The 20757-nt window shown below is 38.9% G+C and overlaps 1 protein-coding gene across 6 annotated transcripts in view; it reads right to left on the bottom strand.

Annotated features, from left to right (window-relative positions):
• The window catches only part of LOC126251706 (CAP-Gly domain-containing linker protein 1), a 571456-nt gene that overhangs the window by 36899 nt on the left and 513800 nt on the right, over positions 1-20757 (bottom strand). For all 6 annotated transcript variants that reach the window (XM_049952334.1, XM_049952318.1, XM_049952309.1 and 3 more), the window contains 2 exons: positions 8464-8637; positions 2146-2263 (listed from right to left, as the gene is read on the bottom strand). In XM_049952334.1, coding sequence (XP_049808291.1) covers positions 2146-2263; positions 8464-8637 — 292 coding nt within the window. The remainder of the gene's footprint in view (positions 1-2145; positions 2264-8463; positions 8638-20757) is intronic.

Raw genomic sequence — 20757 nt, forward strand, 5'->3', positions numbered from 1 at the left:
GCCCTGTATTTGCATGCAGGTAGCTTTCATCACCCTGTGAAGAGGTAAGAGGTGATAAAAACACTACTACAGAGGACACACACCACCTCAGATGCAGAGAGCCTGCCACAGGAGCTGGAACACCTCAGAATTGTGGTGATACTAAGAATGGTAGATTAAGTGTGCTCTTTTCCCCACCACTACAGTACAACCTATAGAGATGGATGCAATCACAGAGGAAGAGTTAGCCTCAGCCTTTATACCATACACTGGCATGCTACTGGGAAAAGTTGGGCACATACTGAAAAAACACCACATAAGAACAAGTTGATGGTCACAAAGCACTGTCTGTCAGAGAATCATGCAATAGAATACAAAAGTATCAGAATTTTATCACAGACTTCCAAATAGTGAGACAGTATCATTAGAGTAGCTATTGAAATTAGCACCAGGGATAATCTTATCAGTCAAGACTGCAGCTATAACCTCAAAATGGCTTGGGAACCAGCACTGGGTCTAATTAAGAAGACACTCAGCAAACAAAATGACCTGGCAACCACTGTGGACAGAGGAGCTACACCAACACTATAACAGATGATGACACAAGCATCTCTGTGACTGCCAACATTCACCCTCTGCTGCAGACCAGGGAGGGAATAGCTTGAGTGGGAGGGACATAAATCGACTGCACACCCTCAGGAGCTCAGTTCCTCAATGCACCTGACAATGGTGACATGTCTGACTGCCAAAATATTGTGCCTGGTGGATACTATGGACGGGCAGTATACCTGTGGACTGTTTGATCAATTTAAATGAATTTTGTTTTGACTTTTCTATTTACTGAATGAGCCATTCCGATGTCCAAATAAATAAAAATAACCAAAATAAATAAAGCCTGTTCAAAAGTACACATCTTTTAATTTATGTGATGCGAAAATCTGCTGCAGGGCAACATTCAGTATCATGTTGAAACACCAGGGGCATTGTAACATGCTTAGATCCTCTTTGGCATGCTGTCCGAAGGAGGTCAAGACAGCAGTGATGGTGGCCCTCTGAAGGTCATCCATTGTGTGAGGCAAGTGCCTGGAGCTCAGTTGTGTTCATATAAGCAAATACTGAATGCTGTTCAATTCGGTTGTTTCCTTCCTCCTGGAGAAAAGTGAGCACAAAGTTGGCATATTATGTTCATGGATTATGGCCTCAATGGTGAATGCATCACCAAAATCTTAACTGTAGGGCTAGAAAAGATACTGGAGGATCTTGTTACTATAATCCACACACCTCGAATTAGAGGTGTCTGTCATTCGCAAATGATGGAAGCCCAAAATGTGACCGACCCAGCTCCCTGGCATACCCATGGGACAGCTTGCCCGAGATGGGCTTTAGTAACTGGCTCCCTTCATACTCCTTATGTTGATCATCAGATGTCGGTCAAATACAACACCTGTCAGTGAAGCGAACCTGACACGAATGATCCTATTCCAGGTGTTCCCCTGTTCAGCTATGCATGCCACAGTGTTGGGGAGCCAGTACTGTTGTGCATAATGGATACCAAGAGGCCAAATTAATTTTGTGGAGGTGGCTGTATACTGTCTGGATCAACACAGCCCTCACATTTGCCTCCAAAAAGATAGTGCACAGCTATCTTGCACTGTTCTCATCTATATCACAATTTGTAGGTACCAGTCATCAGATGGCAATGATGAGTGTGAGCAACCACTACCAGGCAGATATTCTGTGACTTGTGTATCACAGTAGCAGCTGAATGTTTGAATGATGTTGTTGTGGGTGTACATTTCAGCAGGCAACTTCCTATTTTAACAACCCTTCTTGTGTAAAGTGACAACAAACACACTGTCTAAGCTTGAAATGACACTTTGATGCATATTGTCAGACTGAACAATGTATACAAATTCACAGTGTCCCATTGGTGACAGGAGACACAGTGCACTGAGAATACATGTTTACTTTCACCTCATATTACGCAAGTGGCTGCACATAGCAATTTCTTGTAATTGAAATAGTATTGCGAAAGAGGTTTATGATAAAAAAAAAACCCTATGCAAGTCATGAGGATGGTGAAAAACTGTTTTCTAACAGAAACTGAATGTTGTGTTTGCACAAAAACTGTTGTTATGTAAAAGAAAATTATGACTAGGCACTTACCTCCACTTTCTGATTCTGGAACTCTTGCTCCTTTTGCCTCAGTGTCAACTTTGCCTCTTCTAATAAGGCCTCCATTTGCTTCCTCTCATCTTCTTTACTTGCTTTTAGTTCCTTCTCTCTGAAAATTACCAAATATAATTTGTATCTTTAAGTTAAATACGGTGGATATCTTAATATGTCCATGAAGCTATCTACACTTGTTCAGAATCTGTCAAATACATGAGAGGCAGAAGTCAGACATTATCTGCTTCCATTACATGTATGACATTTGTTCTGGCTAAAACTAGCAGCATAAGAGTATATTTTACCAATTCCAAGTTTGTTCTGAATTATGTTTCTAGTGTTGTCACTTAAGGCAGAAAAAGAACAATTTTTCTGAATTGATTTAGTCAGTCATGAGACCTGCTCATATAGCATATCATGCAGCACACTAGCTTCTTGTGTGACAGGGAGGGGAAGCAAACTCAAATTGAATTAACTTCTCAGATTAACGACCATGGGCTGTTACACCAACAAGCATGACTGTGCTTCTTAGGCAGTTTCCCACACTTATTTTGGCAAATGCTGTCTGGTTACCTAATTCTACCTCAGAAATACAATACACAAACAGTTAAAATATGACACCACACAGAACACGATTCACAGACAGATGGCACTCATGACTTTCCTCCCTTAGGTGACCTTAATGACTGTGGTCTGGTATCTGGAAGGGCGACAAGCCACAAAGTTAAATCTAATATATAAAAATGAATATGCATTTGTTCATCTTGTATCCATTCCTATACCAGTCTCCTGATGGTGATGGAACTTTGGTGAGTTGTGCACAAAACAGCAAAGGTGTCTGTGAAATCAAATCCACCCACCACCTATAAGGTTGGGAGTGAAAAGTGTTGACACAGAAGCGTAACTCAGGAATGTCTGGAGCTGTTTCAGGCAAATTCTGTATACACGTGACTCATTATATGTATAATTATTGTATAAAAATTCTCTGGGGGTAATATTCCCCAACTACTTCTAGGTTTGGGGTGAAAAAATGAAATGATCATATGACATTTTTGGCCAGGACACCCCATCTGGGATTGTTTGCTGGCCTAGTGCATGTCTTTTTATCTGACATCACTTTGGCAACTTACACATTGGTGATGATGATGTTGGTGATATTGATGACAAAGGAGTAAAAAGATCTAGTGTGTAAAAATATTCAATAACATCCAACAAGTACCATATCCACAGTTTTCGTGGTTGCTACACTTACTGGTAACAGCAATGATGATGTTTCATCCCCACAGTTGGTGTGGGGGAGTAGGGGGTTAAAAAGATAGTGATAAACACACATACATCTCTGTAACACCTGAAGGAATTTCTACCATTTTAGTGCATGTATCACTTGCTATCTAGAAAAATTTACTGGGACAGTAAGACATCCCAGCACCCCTATGGCTGATAGTTTTGGGGCGAAAAGGCATGGCACGATTGTACACTGGAATCAGACTCTCAAGAAACTGATGCCAAATGCCACGGAAGTGACAGTTCTGAATGACATGTCAAAAGAAGATGATTTGCTGATTTCAAATATTCCCATCATTCCCACCAAGATGCTATCTGATTTCAAATGACCACAGTTAACTGACACCTTCCATTCTCAACGACCATCAACAAGCCGTAAGGTCAGTTGCTTCAAGTGTGGAATTAAATCTGGAAAATCCATGCTTTTCAAAGAAATTAAGTAAAATATTTCAAATTTAATTTAACGCACATAAATCACTTTATATATTTATTTTTCACATATAAATGTGTTTACTCACAAAGAAAAAGAGATGCTGCAATGAAATAAAATAAAATGAGCCAATCAATGAGCATTATTAAAAAATTATTATATGTTCTGCACTACAAAAGTTGTTACAAAATGATTTGTGTGTAAGAAATAATTCATTTTGATAAAGTAAAGTCACACTTTATGGAAGTTGTCTGTAATGTAACATCAAATACTGCCCTCACTTATTTTCCTTTGCTAGTCATCTTTGAAAGGATTACTTATGCAACAGTTTAGCTGTTGATATGAACTGCCTCTTACTCATAGTATTAATGATATGCAACATTTTCTGTATGGGTTAGATGCTTCAAATTTGCCTATGCGGCACTATGGTCTCTTGTCATGAGTGATCACATGCTAGGCAGGAAGAGCAGTACAAACTGCTATTGTAAGGGATTCTTTGTGCAATAAAAATGAGTAACTTCAACAATTTTTAAAAAATACTCACAGAGCCTCTTAGCAGCTAAAACTTTGGCAATGTGTATCTTTGTTCTATTCTTCCTGCACAAAAAATTTGAGAGTAGGTCTCGGCATGTCGGACTGACCATTCCCTTGTCAGTACATTCACACTGGTTATCAGATCTACCCACCTAATCTTCAGTATTCTTCTGTAACACCACAGTTCTTATTCTTAAGCTTCTCTTCTCTTGTTGTGTGAACTGTTTATAATCCACATTTCAGTTCCATACAAAACTACTCTCCAGACAAATACCTTAAAAAAGATGTCCTTACATTTAAATGTATATTCAGTGTTAAGAAATTCTTCTTTTACAGAAAGGCTTTTCTACTCTGAGCAAGTGCCTTATTCCCTATTCTAATTCCCTCAGACTGCCTGGTTTGAATCCGGGCAACAAGTACACATAACAGCAAAACTTACAGCACCTGAAGAAGACGGCTGGTTTGGTCATTGAAATATTGTGCATAAAATGGAAAAAACAACTCGGCAGAAACTATTAATCAGTCAAGCTGAGAACACATGAGACATCATGTCATTTACCCATTGCTTCAATTTCCTGAAGACTTCTGAATTCAGTTTCCCCTACCTGGGAGTTGTGTTGTATTCCTGTAATCCTAGTTACTGGGAGGACGTGAGAAAAATCTGTAGGTCAACTATGGATTTGGTCAATCAAGAGCTGAGGAATGTCTGCGGTGCCTTCACTGAATTGTAGAGTAAACCACGTGGCAGTGCAGAGAACTTTGGCATGTCTCAGTCCCAAATTTAGAGAAGCTGAACTCAGAAATCCTCAGGAAACCGAAGCAATGGATAAATGATTCCTTGGGAAGCTTCTTTGCTTACTGCTGGCTTGCCATCTCGGCTCCTGATATTCACACAGCTGCTTCTCTATTCTCCAAAGACTTCTTTAATTTGTGTATAGTTCGCACCTCTCTTTCCCATAGTCATTCATGCTTTCACAGCTTTGCATTTCTCCTCCAGCCATTCCTGTTCAGCCATTTGCACTTTCTGTAAATCTCTGTTTTAGAAATCTGTATTTCCTTTTGCCCTCTTCTTTTTCTGCATTTTATATTTTCTCTTTTTGTCAATTAAATTCAATATCTTATGTCTTATCCAAGGGTTTTCAATAGGCTTTGTCTTTTTATCCATTTGATCCAGTGCTGCCTTTACTATGTTGTCTGTCAAAGCTTCCCATTTATCTTCTATAGTATACTTTCCCCCAGTTTCAGACAATTGTTATCTAACACTCTCTTTGAAACTCTCAGCAACCAGTGGTCTTTAAATTTATCCAGGTTCCAACTCCTTAATATATTACCTTTCTGCAATTTCTTAAGTTATAATCTAAAGTTCGTAACCAATACATTAAGGTCAGAGTCCGTATCTGGCCCTAGAAATGTTTCACATACTAAAACCCGATAATCTGTCTGAAAGCTCCCGATGCCTTGAGGGCTTTCCCTTGTACACATCCTTCTTTCTTGAGCCTTAAACCAAGTGTTTCCAATTATTACATTGTGCTTTGCGCAAAATTCTGTCAGGCATCATCCTTCATCCCTTTCACTCAGTCCATGTTATCCTATTATTTCTACATCTCCTTTTTCTACCACTGAATTCTAGTCCGCTCTTACAATTAAATTTTTATCTCCCCCAAAGATCTGAATAATTTATTTTATTTTATCACACATTCTTTCAAGCTCCTCTTCGCCCATGAAGCTACTTGTATTACTATCAAGCGCACCCATACAACTGTTTGTAGGGGCGAGGGGTGGGTGGGGAGGGGAGCAACCTGGGGTTTGGATTATTTAATATTTTGGAAGACAAATGGTGATTTTTAAGTAACCATAAGAGTGTACCAGTTCTGATGCTGTTAAAAACTTATGTAATACCAAATTGTAAATCATATTCTTGAAAGAAAATCACCTGACTACACTATATTTTTTCCTTTCCTTGAGGGCAGAAAATTTCAGATATTAATCTTTGGTAACCAACACAAAATCAATAAGGGACAACACAGAAGTAGGACTAAAAATGAATAAGGAAATAAGAAATCAGGTGAGCATCAATGAAAAGAACAATTAATGCACAATCACTGCCAAGATATTATATTTATGAATGCTTCTGTCACTTCTTGGTAGAACAATTTCATATTTAAGGTTAAAAAAAATCGAACTGCATTTTTGTCCTACAAATTTTTGTTTACTTCAAACCAGATTTTGGTTTATTGTCACATTATCAGGAAACAGCTGACCAGCATCCATAAGAGATACTAATGTGTAGAAAACTAGACATTCAAAACAAAGATATCAACACACACAAAATCTTTGGTCATGGCATTACATGAGAAATGCCAAATGAAGCCCTCATCACTCATGTTGTGCACCAAACATATTAAATTACAGTTTACAAGATGGAAAGTATCAAACACAGTACATAACAAAAAATACATAATATTAAAATTTATATGTTGTTTGAACGTAGAATTGATGGTTGTAAAGAAAACCAAAGTAAGGTGTATGAAAATACTGTTGTGGCGCACATTTGTAGTGATAAATGTGATCATTGGGATGGAGGTCTGGGAGTGTGCAGCTGGTTGACTGTGTCATGTGAAGCTTAAGATTGGCTATGTGTTCAGCTGTAGCTAATGATTTAGAACCAAGTCATAGTTTCAAGCTAAGTGCTTATTTATCTCATGTGCTTCTAATAGGTTAAGGTTTCCCCCTTGTTGACTATATGGAACACTTCTGTGTTGACTTTGTCCATACAATCTTCCTTCATCTACATCTACAGCACTACTCTGTAGTTAGTGTTTAGCAGAGAGGTCATGGAACCACTTTCAGACTATTTCTTGACCATTCTGGTCTCAAATATTCGTGCGGAAAATGAACACCTAAATTTTTCTGTCTGGGTTCCAGTTTCTCTTATTTTATTATAATGCCCATTTCTCCCTATGTGTATGGAGGTCAACAAATTATTTTCGCATTCAGAGGAGAAAATTGGTGTTGAAATTTCATGATAAAATCTTGTCCCAAGCAAGAAATGCCTCTGTTTCAATGATTGCAGCCCCAGCTCACCTATCATATCCATTACATTCTTTCCCCTATTTTGCAGTAATACAAGATGCACTGCCCTTGTTGAACTTTTTTGATGTCTTTCATAAATCCTATAAGGGAAAGATAACATAGCAAATAGCAGTAGTCTACAAGAGGACAGACATGTATAGTGTAGGCAGTCTCTTTAGCAGATTTTTTGCTTCATATAAGTGTTCTACCAATAAAACACAGTCCTTGGTTCACTTTCCCATAACATTTTCTACATGATGGTTCCAATTTAAGTTGTTTGTAAATGTAATTCCTGGTTATTTAGTTGAATCAACAGTTTATAAATGTGTGAGATTTACCACATAATAAAAAAATTACTAGATTTTTTTGTATTCATTTACGAGACCTTATAATTTTTGTAGTTTAGAGTCATGCCACTTTTTGCACTATTTAAATATCTTGTGTGAATCAGCACATATTCTGCAATCTCCTGCCATGTTCAACCCCAGTCAGTCTAGCTCCTCTAGCCCTGGCTGTCTGACCAATATACAATTTGTTATAGTCAATGCAACTTATTTTATATACACCATGACCTCTAATGCTAAATTCATACTACATATACACTTTAATACTGTGTGTTTTTGTTGTGCTTTGTGTGTGATACTACCCATCTTTTAAATTGCAAATTAGCATTGTAGTTTAACATTTCTCACCTAATGCCCTGACCAAAGATTTTGGTATCTTGATAGTATGCTTGTTTTGATGTTTGGCTTTCTACGCATTAGTGTCTCTTGTGGACATTAGTCAGCTGTTTCCTGACAATTATAAAATGCATCTATCAGCAATACTTGAAATTTCACTTCCTGAAGGTATATATGACCCAGCCATTCTGTCCCCTTGCAGTTTTATATTTAAACATTTGTTCTTTCCAATTCTAATCAAATTTTTTCAGACTGTACATATGTATATTAAGATATATTAGCTTGCTCTTTCCACCTACAGTGATATTTATTTACCTAAGTTCAGCTTCTTGTAGTCGTTGTTGCAGAGATGTAATTTGCTCTGTCTGTTGATTTGTTTCAGCTGAAGTCTTCTTCAAGACATTACATTGTTCTGTAAGACTCTGAAGTTCCTTGTCCAAGTCATTGATACGTGTCTGTAGCACATCCTCTTGCTGCTGTTTCTCATCACTACAAAAAGAAAATAGAGCTTAGATGCATACCAGTATGTAAGGACACTAACTGCAAGAGCGTGTGTGTGTGTGTGTGTGTGTGTGTGTGTGTGTGTGTGTGTGTGTGTTTGTGACATGATTCATATTCAATCACTGAAATCAGTCACAAGTGCCAAACACCTTGAAGTATCAGTGTAAGGTGGTTAAAAGTGAACTGATCACATACATATAGACTTATAGAAGGCAGCTGATAGCTTGAGTTTATCAGAAAAATCCTAAGGAAAGTTCAGTTCTTGAGTATTGTTCATTAGTATGAGACCTTTAACAAGTACAATTAATGGCAGAAATAGAAATGATCAGAGAGATACTGTGTTCTTCATCAAAGGCTTATTTAGTCAGTACAAGAGCATCACACTAATAATCAACAAATTTCACAGGGAGATGTTACAACAAACAGGCTGTGCATCACATAGAGCCTCACTCTTACTTTAGCTTATCTGAACACAAGGTAATAGGTCTAACAGATGGCTTGGTTGCTTTACATATGTGTAACTGTAGATGGCCATGCTAAACCAATGAAACTGTAAATATAAGGTTACAGGTCTGCATTAACTTAAAATAAGCACAAATCAGATTCTTTCATAACAGTAGAGATAACATTTACAAATAGATTGCATAATGCATGTATAGGTATAGATGAGCTGCAGAGATAACATTGCAGGAATATGACAGAGATGTTACATTTACCTAACACCAAATGTTGCTAAGATGGAAACCTGACATAGTTCTGAGTAATTACTGCAGTAATATTTAACTATGCAAATTTTATATTCAGTTAATAACAATGCTTAATGTAAAATCAAGCAAGGGAAAATTCAGGATGAAATGTAACAGTATTATGAAAAGAAAAGTTGCTCCTCCCCATATAGCAGAGATGCTAAGTCACACATAGACAGAACAAAAACACTGTTGGAAAGTGAGCTTTCAGTCAACAAGGCCTTCTTCAAAATTACACAACACACACACACACAGACACACACACACACAGAACTCATATACACGTGGCCACAGTCTCTGGTAGCTGAAGCCAGAGACTATAGTCAAGCGTGTGCAACTTGTGTTTGTCTGTGCTTTTTGCATAATTTCAAAGAAGTCCTTGCTGGCCAAAAGTTCACTTTCTGACATGCTTAATGTAAATTGCACTTTGATTCAGTTTATGATATGGAAAGACACAGCAGTAACTGTTGGTTTTTACTGCTGTGGACTGCCAGAAAATGGGAGATACCATTAAGTGATTTATAATGATTACATCACTGGTACTGCACACATTTTGGAAAACATAACTCACTAATGATATATGCATAAGAATTGTATCACATTGCAGGGGGAACATGGCTACTGACGATAATTCTTGATTCATGTGCATTTTGTGTAGAGTTAGCACATTATTCACAGTAAGCACTTCTGGGTGCCACAGTTGCCAATTGTTATAATGAATACCGTGTAAAAACATTTTGAAATAATTAAAAGTAAGGGAAATCAGGAACATGGTGTATTTTTCACAACTGTGGGGACAGCAACCCAAAGACTCTCACTGATGAGCAATGGCAGCACAGAATGAAGTGTCTGTATCCAAAGCAGTTTCTTCGCTTCAGACAGCTGCAATTTTAAGAAGTTTGTGTGCAACGCTGGGTAAAATAAATGATATATATTGAGATTCTACATCTCTGTCTATCACTAGGTCATTCCTTGTCCATGCCACGGAGGAAACAACCCACATTGATTAACCCAACTGTAAAAAGGCAGGGATTACTGTGTGATATTCCAAGTCGATGTGTTTTTTCTTTTTTTGTATGCCTACAATGCAACCAGTGGACACATTATATCAGGTATTAATGCTCCTCAGTACCCACAGTACTCACAATAACAAATGGTATGCAAATTAGAACAGGGCTTGAGTGCTAACATTGCTGCGCAGAACACTGAGTGCAATGCAACAATGGTCACCTTTAACAATGAACTGCTGCTCCAAAATTGATACAGTGAGTTTTGATGATCCCTCATGACCTACTAACGTATGGACAGATTTTATATCTTCCGCACCTTCCACACCTACCATCACATACACAGACTTTCAGTATGACTGCTCTGTACTCACAACAATTGTGCAACACTGAAGCCATGTGCAGCAAAACTACAAATTTGGTGTTTGCAAGGACAAATAACATTCCAACTGTGCACCCTGTACTTACTGTGACGTAAGCACCTGCTGTGTCTCCTTTGCCACGATTACAGACTTTCAACACTACCGTTCCACAGCAACAATCCAGGGATAGTAACACAACTACCAGTAAAAAAATAGAACATAGCCAACACAGCACTCTTATGATGCATTTCTCACTCATCGGGACAACAGGTATGGCAGGTGATATATGAGGAACATTTATCGGCTGGCACATCCTCTCAATTTTTGTGCTTCCTATGGTCATTAGTGGATCCTGTCCTGATGCCAGACATTTCCCTCTGGATACTATGTATTGTGAACTACCCTCAGCAGTTGCAGTTGACAATGACTGCCCATGAAAACAATTCATTGGACAGGAAATGGGCCCTGGCAGATGGACTTTTTATAGTCATGCAACACAGGTATAAGCACAAGTGAGCCTACTCCCTCTTCCCACCTGACCGGCCAGCACACCAAATACAGCTGATGCCACTGACGACAAGCAAAGTTGATGTTGCAACCCCTTGGCACTTCATGGGTGCATATGGCATGACAACACCAGCTGACAGCACTGGGTCAGTTAATTCTACCACCCTGCCATCTTCCCACTGCTGATACCATGCGTGTTTTAACAATGCTACTCACAACTGTCAACAGCTCTGCTGCACCCAAAGTTCAAGTGTGAGCCAATATACACACACCAGCAAACCCATCATTAACAAGTTGCCTCTACTCCGCACTGACAACACATAATGGAAGCTGTATGGACAACCAGGATGCATCCACCAACACATACTTCCTGATTGACATAGGCTCTGAAGTATGTATAGTACCATGACACATACTTGGACCTTGCTACAAGGTTTCAGGTATACAAGTCTTTGTAGCAAATGAAGCCAATATCAACTTGCATGGTAAGACAGAACATACCATACAACTCACAAATGACATTGTCCTTGGATGCTCTGCATCACTGACATGGCAGAACCAGTCCTGGGGATCAATTTCCTCAGAAAGTTTCATCTCTCCCTTGACCTCAACCAGATCACTCTGTTTCATCATATGCTGCAACAGTTCATCTAGAGCTCTTTGCTTCAAGACTGCCACAGGCTACGAGACAACATTTGTGACTGTTCGCAACTGCCAGCACAAAAACCCATGACTTAACCCCACTAGTACTTGAATGTATTGAGACAACACATGCTATCTCTGCCCCCTGGCACATCTCTTCACGACATGGGATGATTCATATTCCATACATTACGATGACAGATTATGCCACCAAATACAAGAGATATTGTTTGCCCTCGTGAAGTGTGCAAGCAGCTATGATACCTAACACATGGCACAGCAGCTGTGAAAGATGCAGCTACGCCTCTGATGGACAACCGCGGACCTATGCCTATGCAACAAGCTAAGGAGGTCATGCAGCCTGAACTGTTACAACAACAACAAACACAGGCAGCGGTGACCAAGAATGACACAGCCACACCCCTGACAGCCAACCACACTCCTCCGTGACACACTGAGGAGGTCGTGTATCCAGACCTGCTACAACAACAACAAACACATGCCACAGCAGCCAGTAATGATGCAGTCACACTTCCGACAGACATCCGTGCCCTTCCGCCATACGCAGAGGTAGCTGCACTGTCTGAATCACTACATAGACAACTCTTGCAGTTGAGTAAACCACACCTTGTGTCTCTTCTTGCATCTTCCCAAAAACTATCTGACCCCATCAGTTCTGCACGAAGGATTCTATTTCATCAGTGCACAGTTAAAAATGGTATAATGCACCATATAAATACAACAATGGGCCCCCTGTTTGGAAAAAAGCACACTGCCTTGCCCAAGCCCATTGGAGGCAGCTAAGATGGCAGTGAATGACATGCTGCATGTGGGGATAATATGGCCTCCAGACAGTGTGTGGGCATCTCCTATTAAATTAGTTGCCAAGAAAGATGGTTCTATTTGACTATGTGGAGATTATAGAAAACTCAACTCATGAACTATTTACTGCAGTTACCCCGTACCAAACATATGGGTCTTTCTCCCTGTGCTTATGGGGGCAACTTCTTTCTCTATGACTGATTGTAAAAAGACATGCTACCAGATTCCTGTGCATCCAGACAATGTTGCTGAAACAGCCATTATCATGCCATTTGGATTATTCAAGTTTCTGGTGATGCTATATGGCCTCAACAATGTGGCACCTATCTCGCAATTGTTCATCAATGGGGTATTGTTTAAAATGGATTGCTGTTATGCACATATAGATGACATAATTTTTTCCCATGATCATCAGATCCATGAAGTTAACCTCGAATGCATTCTCACTGCCTTCTGTGATGCAGGTGTGACCATAAATGAAGACCTGTCATAGGTAAAAACAAGGTCACATTTCTTGGACATGCACTCAATATCAATGGGATTAAGCCCACAATGGACCACACTCAACTGGTTTGACAGCTGCCACCTCCTCGCACACACATCATAACCTTCAGTGATTCCTGGTAATTCTAAATTTTTTATAGACGATATCTCCCACATGCTGCACAAGTTCAAATACCACTGACAGGCAGCCTCATGGGTGCTCACAAGCAAGCCAAGTGTAAATTAATATGGATGTTGGAAATGCAAACAGCATTTGCCCACATGAAGGAGTGCCTGGCAGATGCAGTTGCTCTGGCGTACCTGCTACTGGACACACAGCTTACAACAACAACAGATGTGACACAGCCATAGGCACTGTCCTGCAGCAGGAAATATTAGGGAATTCTCCACAGAGCTTACAGCCTCACAGACAAAACGGTCAGTTTTTGGCCATAAACTACTCACAGTTTATGAGGCCATATGCTATTTTCTTAAGAATATTGAAAGCCATCATTTGATTATCTATACAAATCATAAACCTCTAGCAGACACCATTTGACACCCTTCATGTAGGGCCAACCCAAAATAATTTTGACACCTTGATCTGATTGCACAATATTCTATAGATGTCCACCACCACCACAGGACAAATAACATCATTACAGACTATTTGTCATGAGTGAGCACTGTGTCCCTCACCCTCAACTTCAACAAAATGGCACAAAAACAGTAAAGCAATCAGATGACTGGTACACTGCTCAAGGATGTATTAAAACTGCCCAATACTGAATGCAGATTGATCCCATGAATGGAAGCAGCTGTCTCCTGTGACATGTTGCAACAACATATTCAGCCTATTATAACTTTGTTGATGTGATGCGTGTTTTTTGATGCACTACATAAGCTCAGCCAACCAGTTGTACGGCCATTGACTTGGATCATTACTGAACATTCTCTTTGGCGGGGTGTGAAGCACAATTGTCAGGAATAGACAAGAGCATGCCTAAGATTGTCAGTGCAGCAAAGTAGGCCAGCACATACAGCCTCACCTCTGCAAGTCTGAAATTCCATGTGGGTGGTTCCAACATGTACACCTCAAACTAGTGGAACCTTTACCAGAATTGGAAGAATGTAGGTACGTACTGTTGATGACTGACCTTATAATCCACTGGGTGGAGGTCATCCTGACTGCTGATATTAGAATGGAATCTACAGCTCATGCTTTCATGACAAACTGGATTTCCCAGTTTGGTTGTCCCAGCACCATTACCACAGATCAGGGCCGCTAATCTCGATCTTCAATTTTTAATGCGTTATGCAACTTGTGTGGAATCACTTGCCATCGTTCCATGGTTTATCACCCCCAAAGCAATGTCATGGTTGAACAGTGGTGCCAAACAATGAAAACCAAACACATGTACCACAAAGGGAATGGACAGAGGCCCTCCTGCAGGTGTTCTTCAAAGTCTGCACAGTACACAAGGATGACTTAAAAGCACCACCGACAGATATTGTATATGGCAAGGCACTGAAGCTGCCAGCATAGTTTGTGTCTCCTCCACTGGCACATATAGTACAGACAACACCATTCATTCATAAAGAACTCACTGACTGTGACTGTGTAGTGTTTCATGATGATAATGTATGGTCAGAGCTGCAGCTGCATTATAATGGACCATTTTGGGTGCTACAATGGTGTAGCCACATTTTTATATAGATTTAAATGGCAAGATAACAACAGCATCAATCAAAAGACTAAAGCCCTCATGGACCCTTCACTCCTAGTATGACACAAGTCATCTCCAACAGCTGGCAAAGTGCCTGCCACAAACTCTCTGTTGGCACAGTCAACAGTTATCACCACAGATGTTAGAAATTTTCAGCCTTAAGAAATAGCAGTAAAACTGATTGATGACTAATTCTCTATAGAAGCCAACCACATGACTAAACCCATCACTACAAAACTTATCTGCACTTTTTTCTTGACAAACACAATCGATTTCACGGCGGCAGTGCCATGTCTCTCACAGACAGGCCAGCTAACGGTCTTCCTGCCAACTACTGCCATGATCGGCAATGCAGACGTGGCACTGACAATGAAGCAGCATTCGCAATCAGCTGAAATGCCACAGTCTTTGGCATGTGAGAAAGTGCCATCACCCCCAACACATCGCACTAAGATGAAGTTATGCCTTCCACCCTCACTCGCTCTATATCTCCTTTATGCTGTCTCCCATCAACAACCACCAATGAGGTCCATCAGCATTCACTTACTGTAGTAGTAGTAGTAGAGGGGTTTTGTGGGCGCACGACAGCAAGGTCTTCAGCGCCCGTTCAGTATCGTAGTGAGACGGGTGTCAAGAAAAAAAAAGCTCAGAACATTTACATAAAACGGAACAGAAAACACGGGGAACAATCATTGGAAAATATGTGCTCACCCACACCGAAGCGTGGGATGAAGCAGGGCGTCAGCATTAAAACATGGACAACACAGGAGGAAAAAGGTAGAGGGAGCTAAAACAATGTAGTAGATGGAAGTGGCTGGCTGACCTCAAGGAAAAAAAGGGAGGAGTCAGCCACTCTGCAATACACTAAAACCTCCAGCCTAAAAGTTTAGGCCAGAGTCCAGACACGTCACAAAACTTAAAAACCATAGACACACACGTCTCATCGTTTGCTAAAACACACATTCACTTACTGGCAGCATCTGCAGCACTTCAAGCCATGAGAAATGATCCGGTATGTCTCATAAAAGTACCGACCATGGCAGGCTGAGCAGAGCACACCAACTTGCACAGCACCTGCAGTTACAAGCGCTGCCCCTCAGTTGTCGACAAACCCTGCTCCCTTCTTCAGTACTTCACACTCAGGCCGGGTGGGCGGGGAGGGGGAGTGATGGCAGTGCAGAATGATTGAGCGATTGTGATTTTAAAATGTTTGTGTACCATGCTATGTAAAATAAATGGTTTACATTGAGATTCTACACCTCTCTGTATCATTGGGTCATTCCTTGTCTGTGCTGTGGAGGAAACCACCCATGCAGTTAAGTAATCATTTCTTAAATGTTTTTCTGTTAGTCAACAAACAAATGTTACTTATTTGCTGAAGTTTCCATTAACATAAAATTTTGTGCAATTCAAGTAAACCTGTTATGAGATTCACAATTTCTTTTTAACTTTTCAAATTCTTCAGGCATGCCAATTTGCTTAGGATTCCAGAACAACAAGCAATATTCAAGAAAGGACCACATGGGTGATGTAAATCATCCTTTTCCAAGGAAATGCTACAACTGCGTAGAATCTTACTATGTTCTTCAGTCTGATATTTGCCTTTCCTGTTACTGGATTTACATAACTATTCCACCATGTGCCAAAATAACAGAAAAGGATAAATTCAAGTCATTTTTAAATTGCTTCTGTTCTGTAACAGAGTATTTAGAAAAACAAAAATCTATCACTTTTTGACACTATGTAATATAATATCAAGTAATATTATTTCTAGTTGGAAAATAATCATTCTTTAGTGTAAGAAATGTTTATAGCACACAAATATTGGTCCAATGTCTAATGTACACAGTACAACACTAGATTTACAGGACCATTAAAGAAATAAAAATTATGCTGTAAATGCAATTAACTTTTCTTCATGCTAGCTTCATTTCAGGCATTTTATGCAAAAAGGCCATGTCTTAGTTATGAAATACGTATGTACAAGAAATATAATTTTCAAACTGTTGCACTTAGTTAACAACTAATATGACACAACCACATAACGGAACTTCAAAGATTACAAATAAAGCCATTATTAGCATACAAGTATAAACAACAACTCCTCCTCCTTCTTCTTCTTCTTCTTCTTCTTCTTCCTCCTCCTCCTCCTCCTCCTCCTCTCCCTCTTTGGCATTGCAACCCTTAGTGGGCTTCGGCCTCCTCATGTCTCTGCTTTTCTCTTCCATCATCAGCTTTACAACTTGAGGTCATCCAACACTTTGTCCAGCCATCTAGCTTTTGGCTGGCCCTTCCTTCCAGTGGAGTACAAAAAGCTTTTCATCATTCATTTGGGCCTCCTATCATTTCTTCTCCATGTGTTCTAGGCAGCATATTTTTGATATTTAATAAATGTCACTATATTTTTCACTTGTGTAAGCTTCTGTACTTCATGGTCGTACCTTACTCTCCAACCCTCTGCATCTCTCACATGCCAATAAATTTTTCACAGGATTTTCTTTTAAATAACCTTAGGTTATTCATATTTGCTGCTGATCATAAAAGGGACTACTATACTCTTAAATTGGTTGCCCCTGTAATTAGAAAATTCCTAAATACCTGTAAGTTTGCATAATATGCTCTGTTTCCTGCTGGTATGCTTTCTCCAATACACTGTCTCATTATTATTATTATTATTATTATTATTCCTGGTTAAGAGAACTCCTAGATAATGGAAACAGCTGACAGCTTTGAAACATTTATTAGGCCTTCAGTACATGTGGCCGTGTTCTAGACTTAATGGGATTATTACCATATATTTTTTCTTGTTTTTATTTACAGTAAATCAAATTTTTGCTCCTTCCACTTCCAATATTTCATACATTTCTTTAAGGGTGCTTACATTTGTTGCCACAACTGCAACATCATCTGCATATGCACGTATCTAACTGGATTTCATCATTATTGTTCTTCTCCTGTGTATTTTTTGTATCAGACTATGCAATGCTAAGTTAAACAGGGCATTAGAGAGACTAACACTTGTTTCATTCCATTTGCAAAGTTAAAACTCTTGGTTGTTTTGTTGTTCACTTTTACTTTTCATTTAGCATCTATCAGTGCTAATATAACTAACATTCTTAGTTTGTCACAGGTGCCCAATTATTTACTGTGTTATACAAGCTCACCTGTTAAAACCATCAAAAGCTTGTCTAAAATCAACAAAGACAAAGTTTGTCTACTAACAAGATTAGATTAGATTAGATTTACTTTCATTCCAATTGATCCGTAGTGAGGAGGTCCTCCAGGATGTGGAACATGTCAGAAAAACAACAATACATGACAAATATTTACAACTAAAACAAATAAGCTAATGTACCATTCCACAGGTCCCAAGTGGAATGATCGTCATTTTTTAATGAACACTATATGAAAGTCATTTTACAAATACTAATGCACTGAATTTAAAATAAAAACATTTTTTATTTATTTATAAGGTAATAAACATGTAATACAACTACTATAATACTTCTTTACAATGAACACATTACTGCACTGAAATGGTGCAGAAGTTAGATTGTACTTACACACACACACACACACACACACACACACATATTTACAATGAACACATTACTGCACTGAAATTGCGCAGAACTTATATATATATATATATATATATATATATATATATATATATATATATATAAAGAAAGTGATGAGACTTACCAAACAAAAGCGCTGGCAGGTCGATAGACACACAAACAAACACAAACATACACACAAAATTCTAGCTTTCGCAACAAACGGTTGCTTCGTCAGGAAAGAGGGAAGGAGAGGGAAAGATGAAAGGAAGTGGGTTTTAAGGGAGAGGGTAAGGAGTCATTCCAATCCCGGGAGTGGAAAGACTTACCTTAGGGGGAAAAAAGGACGGGTATACACTCGCACACACACACATATCCATCCGCATATACACAGACATATATATAACAGAGGGAAACATTCCACGTGGAAAAAAATGTATCTAAAAAGAAAGAAAGTGATGAGACTTACCAAACAAAAGCGCTGGCAGGTCGATAGAATTTCATGTGTATGTTTGTGTGTCTATCGACCTGCCAGCACTTTCGTTCGGTAAGTCACATCATCTGTGTTTTTAGATATATTTTTCCCACGTTGAATGTTTCCCTCTATTATATATACACACACACAAATCAGTTGGTTTTACTGAGAAATTCATCAATGGAGTAGAAGGAGTTGGCCACCAATAAATCCTTTAGGCTTCTCTTAAACTGAATTTCATTGGTTGTTAAGCTTTTTATGTCCGCTGGCAAATTATTGAAAATGTGTGTTCCTGAATAACGCACACCTTTTTGTACAAGACTTAGTGACTTTAAATCCTTGTGAAGATTATTCTTATTTCTAGTATTGATTCCATGAATTGAGCTGTTGGTTTGAAAAAGTGATATATTTTTAATGACAAATTTCATTAAGGAATAAATATATTGAGAAGCAGTAGTTAGTACCCCTAGTTCCCTAAACAGGCTTCTGCAGGATGTTCTTGAGTTCACACCACATATAACTCTTACTGCACGTTTCTGTGCCCGGAAAACTTTAGCTTGGCTTGATGAATTACCCCAAAAAATAATCCAATATGACATTATGGAATGAAAGTAAGCATAGTATGCCAGCTTTTTCATTTTTATGTCCCTTATGTCTGACAAATTCGCATTGAAAACAGAGATTTGTTAAGACGCTTCAGTAGTTCTGTGGTTTGCTCCTCCCAGTTGAATTTATTATCAAGCTGTAATCCCAAGAATTTAACACTGTCCACTTCTTCTATCTTCTTGTCATCGTATGTTAGACATATACTCGTGGGACACCCCTTACAAGTTCTGAACTGCATGTAGTGTGTTTTTTCAAAGTTTAATGATGATGAATTGGCTAGGAACCAGTGAATAATGTCCACAAATATTTTATTAGCTGATCTTTCTAAGACTACACTTGATTTGCTATTTATTGCAATGTTTGTATCATCGGCAAACAAAACGAACTTGGCATCTGGTAATGTTACTGATGAAAGGTCATTGATATACACAAGAAAAAGTAAGGGCCCTAAAATGGAACCTTGTGGGATCCCACATGTAATTAGTTCCCAGTTGGATGATGCCTAATAGCTTGATACATGTCTCTTTCCTAATAACACCCTTTGTTTCCTGCCAGAGATATAAGATTTGAACCATTTTGCAGCATTTTCTGTTACACTACAATACTCTAATTTACTTAAAAGGATATTGCGATTTACACAGTCAAATGCCTTTGAAAGATTACAAAATATACCAGTTGCCTGCAATTTTTTGTCTAGTGAATTAAGCACTTTTTCACTGTAAGTGTAGATAGCCTTCTCAATATCAGAACCTTTTAGAAATCCAAACTGTGACTTTGACAGTATGTTATTTGAGATAAGATGGTTATAAAGCCAACTGAACACTACTTTTTCGAAAATTTTTGAGAATGCTGGCAACAGTGAAATTGGACGGAAATTTGATGCTATTTCTTTATCTCCCTTCTTAAACAGTGGCTTAACTTCAGCATATTTCAGCCATTCAGGAAATATTCCACTGACAAATGACTGGTTACACAGATAGCTTAATATGTTACTTAGCTCAGAATCACATTCTTTAATTAACTTTGTTGATATTTCATCATACCCACTAGATGTTTTTGATTTTAAAGATTTTATGATGGACATTATTTCTCTTGGGGTAGTGAGGGTCAAATTCATATTATGGAAGTTGCTTGAAATTTCTGGTCTGAGGTATTCCATAGCAGCAAGCAA

Source organism: Schistocerca nitens, chromosome 1 (genome assembly GCF_023898315.1).
Source record: "Schistocerca nitens isolate TAMUIC-IGC-003100 chromosome 1, iqSchNite1.1, whole genome shotgun sequence".
NCBI lineage: Eukaryota > Metazoa > Arthropoda > Insecta > Orthoptera > Acrididae > Schistocerca > Schistocerca nitens.